The sequence below is a fragment of the Dama dama genome, chromosome 22, assembly GCF_033118175.1.
Source record: "Dama dama isolate Ldn47 chromosome 22, ASM3311817v1, whole genome shotgun sequence".
NCBI classification, from domain to species: Eukaryota; Metazoa; Chordata; class Mammalia; order Artiodactyla; family Cervidae; genus Dama; species Dama dama.
The window spans coordinates 53,355,123-53,363,489 of NC_083702.1; the positions used below are offsets into that span (position 1 = coordinate 53,355,123).

Here is an 8,367-nt window from a genome sequence, read left to right on the forward strand (position 1 = left end):
TTCTTTGTGACCCCGTGGACTGCAGCCCACCAGGCCCCTCTGTCCATGGGGATTCTCCAGGCGAGAATACTGGACTGGGTTGCCATGCCCTCCTCCAGGGGATCTTCCCAACCCAGGGATCGAACCCAGGTCTTCCGCATTGCAGGCAGATTCTTTACCGACTGAACCACCAGGGAAGCCCTAATTCAATTTGACAGTCAAATTGCACACACTCTAACATCAGTTTGAATAGCAGACACGAAGATCTTAGCTCCAAAAACTTCTTTTAGGGTCAAGAAAGAGCAGTTCTAAGCTCAATACCTATGAGACTTGAGACATGGCCCAAAATTCTGCTTGCAGCTGCCAGGTGATGCTTCCACTAACAGCTGAAGTGCAGGCGCTTCCCTTGAGCTCTGTTAGAGGCATTTTACGGGTCCAGCAGTGTTGACGGTGGGGGGGGGGGGGGGGTGGCGGGGGCTAGGTGCTCAAGCCACTGTGTGGTGACCAGCCTTGCCAAGCTGGCTGGAACTATTACTGATTCAAATATTTACTATAACAATGAAAAATCTGAACCCACATGGGAAATGTATAATTATGTTAACATTTTAGAATTACCTTCAGACATTGTTTTTGTGTTTCACAACATTGTTTCTGTTAAGCTAGTATAGTTTGCTAAACTAGTAAATACTACATAGTTAGTTTTACTAGCTAATGATAGTTAAACCCTACACAGAACTACATATTTGCTTTCTTTTTTCTCTGAACAGGAGGGCGTATCGAGACAAATTGAAGTTCTGGACTCATTGTGTGCTAGCAACATTGATTATGTTTACTGTATTCTCATTTTTTGCTGAACAGGTAAGTTTTATCAATTTTATGTGGGCGTCAATTTCTTGGCATCTAATTTTTTTTTTTTTTAAAGAAAATGATATAAATTCATAACAAAAAAATGTTTACTTCTCCTATTGGCTTATAGCTCATATGTCAAATATTTCATAATATTCAGGCAGCAGTCATAATTGCCTTTTTAAAATCTATCTTCTAAACCTATTACCAAATATTCTTTGTTCGTGGAGTTCAGTAAATAGAGCTTTTCAGTTTTAGCCTGAGGTCTACATGTCAAACTATTTTAAACCAAAAAAACCACCCAGAATCTGCATCTGATACTAATTTTTTATGGGTCTCCAATTTTCTTTCTTTTAATCTTTCTAAAAGAGACCACAGTGTCTTTACCTGCAGACCTCCCCCAGTTCTGGCGAGGGCGCCCGGCTTGCACACCAGTCCATTCTCTCCCACTTACGCTTATTCCTTGAATTGCTGGCCGTTCCTCCCCAGGCAGGCAAGCAGACACCTCCTTCATGTGACAGTCCGGAAGGAAGAGGGAGATTTGTGAGGTCAAAAGAGGACTAAGAGAATCTGCTTCAGGCTACAGCAGACGTGAAATTCTCAGAAAGAAGAAAAAGGATTCAAGGAAAGGGGAATAGTGTCAGGCTGACCTGACCTGTGCCGGGCAGGTGAACCCACCTCAGCCTCCTTCCTGGTGATTCTGGAGTGAGGCTTATCTGGCGGTCACGGTGGGATGTTTTCACTGAGTTTACTTACACTGAGGAGGCAGCCGCGGCCTGAGAATCGAGAGCTTTAGGAAAAACACTCCCCGGCTTCCTGCTGTGGATGGAAGGAAACTCGGGGAACAAAGGTCTGGCAGGCCAGCAGTTTCACCTTCGTCCACCTCTCAGGGAATAGAAACGCCGCTCTTGATGGTGTCGCCATTGTTCTTGGCAAGTAAACATCTCAGGAAGCAATCTTACGCTGTGCCTGCTTTTAGAAGCAGAGTCCAGTGAGGAGCCTGTGGGTCAGCTGTGTGCGTGCTGGCTGAAAGGAGCAGCTGGAGGCCGTGGAAGAACAAGAGGGTCTTTGCTTCCTGTCGTTTATACCAGCAGGAGGAGGGGGAAAGGACGAATAACTCCTCTCTCCTTCCTGGCGCCTTGTTCTTCACCAGCTTGAATCAAATTCCTTACCTTCTGCCATACTCACAAACAAGCCACGGCTGCCCCTTCCTCTGCCCAGGAATCCAGCTCGTCCAGACCCCTGTAGTGCATGCTTGGGCACCACCCGGCTCTCACCTCAAGATGGAGGATTAGAGACTGAAACCATAAAGAACACATTTTTCTCATTGAAACTTTCTTCTGACAGTGGTCAGGTTTTCTATTTCAGATGTATCATGGATAGACTGTTTCTGTTATAAGTATTTATTCCAAGTTCTAATCTACTAAGTCACAGATGAACTTTTGCATTTCAGCCTATTCATAAACTTGAAAATACAGGTAATGCCCAATGATTGTTGATATGGTTACTAAGTACAGGAAAACAATGGTGATAGAATTCTTAAAAAAAAAAAAATTAAAATTCTAGCTTACACGTGTAGTTGTTTTCAAACCCAGAGACAGTATCTTAATGGGTGAAGAAGAGTCAGTGTCCTTCAGTGGAAAGACTTGACAGACATCTTGAAGATAAATACATGTGGTAATTGTTATATAAAAGTACGTAGTTTTTATAGGTCTTAAAGAAAAAGAAACTTGGGGAAAAATAATTTGAACCATATAAAAAGCCATTAGTATTGTTTTGAGGGGAGGAATGATGGAGCCTTGTTTGCCATCTGTTCTTTATGTATAGGACTAGGGAAAAGATTAAGGTCATATGACCCTCAGCAAGAAAGTTAAAGTTTGTCAACCTGGAGAATTACAATTTATCTTCTGTCTTTCATCCTTTAGTTAATTGCACTTAAGCGGAAGATATTTCCCAGGCGGAGGATACACAAAGAAGCGAGTCCTGATCGAATCAGGGTATGAAAGAGCTCCATCAGAAATCTACCTCAGCGTTCACTGAGCATTTGAAAACTCGGCATCAGAGATGTCTTCATGATGTGATGCTCAGCCAGCTTGGCCTGCAGAAGGGAAAACAGCCAGGACAGGACTTGTTTTCTGGCGTGAACACAGCCTACTAACCAGGAACCGCTTAACCCACACGAAGACGTGCGTGTTGAGCAGCCCTGGTTTCACTTCTAAAACATTGGCTCATGGACCTGTCTGTCATTCTTTAAATGAAGTGGCTCACGGATGAGACAGAGGTTGCTGTGGGAACTGAGCAGCTAGCTAAAATGAGACACCAAGCCACCTTGAGTGCTGTTGCTAGGAGTCCCCCGTCTTTTGCATTCCAAAGCTTTTTGCTGTGGTTTTACCTTTTGGGGGGGAGTGTTTCTTTTTTTCCATTTCTCATTTTTAAAGTAGCTACTAAGTTAACTAAGTTATTCTTCCTTTCAAAAACAATGAATCAGGATGTGTAACATGTTTTTATAGATATTATTTAAATAATGCAGCAGCAACACATCCTGTTGACAATATCTAAATTATAAATTTTATTAACACTGAAGACTATGTGATCTTAACCTACTTACCATGAACTCAATGACAGACATCTGATATTTGTGCTTGTTTTCTTCAGCCCCTAAGAATACTGTGATTTTATGTGGAGACCTGATTACAAAGGGCTAGAGTTAAGTAGCAGAGCTACTTGCTAGATGTAATTATGTTTTGAAGATGTACATACTCAAAAAGAAGTGCCTCATTTTAGAAATGAGTAGTGCTGATGGTACTGGCACATAACAGTGGTGTCTTTAAATACTCATCAGTATATTCCAGTAGCTGACTCTCAATCAGCTTCATGTAATGCAGGGTCAGGAAACTTTTTCTTTAAAATGCCACAGAGAAAATATTTGCCGGCCACATGGGTCTGTGTTGCATATTCTTTGTTTCATTTAGCTTTTGTTTTAATAATCTTTTTAAAATGTCAAAACCATGTCTAACTTGCAGCTGTACAAAAATAGGCCATAGGCCATGAAACAGAATTAGTATTCTTATGTGTAAGTAAGCCTTGACAGTCAGCTGTGTTTTATGTCATTGTACTGTGGATTTATGAAGACCAGATTCCATGGGTCCTTTTTGAACTCTTGACAGGTATTTTAGATCATGATCTTAACAGTATTCTTTCCAAATGGCATACACATTTTGTAAAAAGGACGTGTAAATAACTTGTGTTTGTGCTGTAAGAGTTACGTATTTCAAAACCTGAAGTCTCATAAAACTTAAAATTTTATCTGATGCTTTAACTTTTGATCTTTGAAGAGTGAGTTTGTTATCTAGATTCAGCAACCATCTGAGTGCTTATATGGCACGTCAGGGGCTTCCCAGGTGGCTCAGTGGTAAAGAATCCGCCTGCAATGCAGGAGATGCAGGTTTGATTCCTGGGTGGGAAAGAACCCCTGGAGAAGAAAATGGCAACTCACTCCAGTATTCTTGCCTGGAAAATCACAGGGTCAGAGGAGCCTGGTGGGCTGTAGTCCATCGGGTTAGAAGAGTGTTGGACATGACTTAGCGACTAAACATTAAGTGGAAGTTAAGTTTCTACAACTGAAATTAAGTGGAAAATAGTGTAAGGACAGGTTGGTAGTGTTACTACCTGGAGAATGTCATTGTATGGGGGAAAATAAGTTCTAAATAGGATTTATGTGGTAAAAATTTAGGGGTTATCTGGGTATCATTCTTAAAGTGAAGAATTCTAGAAAAGTTCAAGAAATGAACATTTGGGTGTGATGGAGATTTCTGGTTAGGTGAACATAATCCACAATTTATTTGGAGCTTAATAGATAATGAGATGGATACAGAATTGCAATATAGAATCATTTATCTAATGATTCAGTAGAATCAGTAGAACAAAGGAACCTCAGAAGTGATGGGCATTCACGTGTCTTCAAGAATTTTAACAAGAAAGGAAAACCATAGGGCAGTTTACCTCATAAGAATTCCAAGTGAAACATTAGTAAATGCAGGTTGGCCAACACTTGAAAATCGGTGTAATTCACATCAGTTGGACCAAAAAAGGAAACTGCATGATAACCTTTTTTTAAAGAAAGCACAGTAAAGCAATTATACTCCAACTAAAAATAAATTTAAAAAAAAGTAAAGCATGGTCCATTGAGACTAAGAAATAATTGAGAGTCTAGGATAACACTTCCCCATTTATCAATAGTTTTCAATATTTTTGCCAGTTTGTTTGCTCTACTATTTTTCTTCATTGGTATATTTTAAAGTAAATCCTAGACTTCCTAGAGACAAGAAGACGGGAGGTGAGGGGCTTCTTATCAGTCTAACTGCTCCTCTTTCTCATTTGCCTTGATAACAACTCTGCTTACTGGACACGTTTTATGTGCTAAATGCACACATCTAACAAGTTGCCTAAGGAAAAGAGGGGTACAGGAGACATGCCCTGAAGAGCCGCGGCTCGGCACCGCCCATCCCTGCCCCTCTCCACGTGCCAGCACTTCTCCCCGCGGTGGGGAAGTGGCAGCTCCCGGCCCCCATCTCCCCAAGAGGCAGGAAGCTTCCTCTCTGACGCAGGTGCCGAAAACCCTGGTGGAGATGAGTTACTGCGACTGGCTTACTCTAGGTTCTCTCCACATATCTGTGGCCAGAATGTGCAGACTTTTACCCAAAGGAGGGGAGGGGTGTTGGGCTAATGAAAACACACCACTCCAGCTTCATGGGACAGAGGCTCGGTACATGTGGACAACCAGGTTTCTAGATTATTGAGTCAAGTTGAAGGCAAGCTGCCATATTTGAAAGCAAGAATACAGTGGACCTTATAATTTTTTCATTATTGAAAGGATTCAAAGAAATGCATGGAAAGCATCAATACAGAATACAGTAGTTGTCGTGTAATAAGTGATCCAGAATGGTTGACAATTAGTCTCAAGTTCTTGATCTTCCTGCTGCCTTTTCCCCCACCTGCCCTGGCCACACACATCTCATTTTCTAAAACATGTTGTGCACTTTTAGGCCTCTGTTCCCTTACAGATGCTTTCCTTACCTGTTAAACTCCTTGTACCTCCACGTTCCATCACCAATAGCTGATCTACTAAGAAATTTTCTGTAAGACTAGCTAGGAGTATGACTAAAGGAATAAGGGATAGAATGTTGAGGCTTTCAAATGACCTTGAAAAGATTCTACAGCCCCACTGACTAAATAATAGGGAGGGGGATCAAGACGGAGTAAGAAGATGTGGAGCTCACCTCCCCCCACAAACGCATGAAAACTACATCTATGTGTGGAACAATTCTCATGGAAAACAGAATTGGCAGAATAATTCCTATACACCAAGGATGCAAGGATTCCCACGTGGTGGGGTGAAACAGGAAAGAAAGCTTCAGGTAGAGACCTGTTGCCCTGGGGTGGGACTCACAGAGAAGGAGAGGGGTGATCACGAGGGCAGACACATGCCCCGCCTGGGGAGTGGGTGGGTCGAGCCACAAGCTAGGCATCTCATGCAGAGGAGAGCAGGCTAGACTCAACTCCTGAGAAGCACCAGGGCATTGGCTTGTCCCCAGACCCAGTGGTGTCTGCTCTACTGGCTGCTGCCTCACCGTGCTCCCCAGTCTGAGCTGAATGACCATCCCAGCCTCACTCCACACCACCAGTTGGTACTGGGCCTAGGGCAGCCAGGTCCTGGGAAGAGACTTGATCTAGGATGCAGAAGTGGTCCAGGGATTATGGTATGGGCCAGGTAGGCAGAGGCCACTGGCACTTACTCAGAGAGCATCATAGCTGCAAGCCACACTTCTGACAGTGGCCTGGCTGCTTCAGTTCCCACAGCCAGAATACCCCACCCCCAGCCAAGCGAATGCTCTATCCCTGCCCATTCCACACCATAACCTTGCTCTAGATCGGTGACGACCAGAGCAGGGGAGAAGAGGCGACCTTGGGCTACATTTGAGCAGAGCCGCAGGCACCGATACAGGCAGCACGTGGGGCCTCTGAGCCACACTCACATCAGCTGTACCCTCCTTTGGGGCAAAGACCCCCTTGCAGGGAGAAGGAAAAACACACCCTTAAATGGAGCAGAGCCAGCTCAAGTCTGACCCTCAGGGCACCCACTCCAGTCACTTGGGAACAGACCTCCACCCCTGCCACTGAGCAGAGAGGAAGTCTACCTCATTTGTGCAGGCTCTAGCTCTGCCAACACCAGCCACACTCCTTATCAAGTAGACAGTACAACATTGAGGAAATGTGGCTGGCATCAATGTCAAATCCAGCCCTCACACCAAAGACATTGGGCACACAAAGTCTACCCAGGGATGCTCCCAAATAAAAACATCCCATCAAGACAACAGATAACTGTTTAACCTAAATTCATAGAAATGGAGAAAGGTAAGTAAAATGATAAGGCAGAGGGATTACTCTCAAAAGAGTAAGAGAAAACCCCTGAAAAAATAATGCAACAGTGATAATCAGTCTACCACACAATGAATTCAAGATGTTGGTAATAAAAATGCTAACTGAATTAGGAGAATCAATCTAAATACAGATAATTTTAACAAGAAACTGGAAACTTAAAGCTTAATAAAAAACAGATAATTCAATTTCTGGGATAAAAAGCACTTGAAGTAATGATAGACAACTAAATAATGCAGAAGAACACATAAGTGATCTGGAAGATTGAATAATGGAAATCACCTAATTGAAACAGCCAGCAGAAAGGCACAGATTAAAAAAAAAACAAACCCACAGCAACATACGAGATCTATGGGATAGTATAAAATATGCCAGTATCCACATTATAAGGGACTCCAAAAGGAGAAGAGAGATGGAAATTGAAAATGTATTTGAAGAACTTTTGATTGGAAAATTCCCAAACCTAAAGAAGGAAACATATTTAGGTACAAAAAGCACAGAGGGTCCCCCAAAAGATGAACTCAAACAGACCCACACCAAGACATATCATAATTTAAATAGCAAAAGTTAAAGAGATTTCTAAAGGCAGCAAGAGAGGAAGAGGGACATACACAAGGAAAGTCACATAAGGCTATCAGCTGATTATTCTGCAGAAACTTTGAAGGTCAGAAGAGAGTAACAAGACATTCAAAGTCTAAAACAGAAAAATCTGCAACCAAGAATACTCTACCCAGCAAGATTATCATTTAGGATAGATGGAGAGATAAAGAATTTCTCAGGCAGAAACAAAGTAATCAGCAATATTGAGCCTACCCTGAAAGAAGTGTTGAAGGGTCTTCTCTGAAAGGGAAAAAATCCTAATAGGAAAGACATACATGTAGTAAGGATTGAAGATCACTTAAATAAGTCAGTACATAGATTTAAACATTTTTAAAAATCAAAAAGCAACTATAACTACAATAAACTGTAAAGGGATAAACATGAAAATATAAAATATGATATGAAAAACAAAACATGGATGAAGGGAATAAAAACTATAGATCTTTTATGGACTTAAAGATTATCATAACAAGTGAAGTAAGTCAGAAAGGGAAAGACAAACAC

The 8,367-nt window shown here is 42.1% G+C and overlaps 1 protein-coding gene across 3 annotated transcripts in view; it reads left to right on the forward strand.

The window, feature by feature from the left end:
• GNPTAB (N-acetylglucosamine-1-phosphate transferase subunits alpha and beta) overlaps positions 1-4,144 on the forward strand; it is a 78,306-nt gene extending 74,162 nt beyond the window's left edge. For all 3 annotated transcript variants that reach the window (XM_061125532.1, XM_061125534.1, XM_061125535.1), the window contains 2 exons: positions 747-837; positions 2,751-4,144. In XM_061125532.1, the coding sequence (XP_060981515.1) occupies positions 747-837; positions 2,751-2,828 (169 nt within the window). In that variant the 3' untranslated portion in view covers positions 2,829-4,144. The remainder of the gene's footprint in view (positions 1-746; positions 838-2,750) is intronic.
• The last annotated feature ends 4,223 nt before the right edge of the window (positions 4,145-8,367 follow it).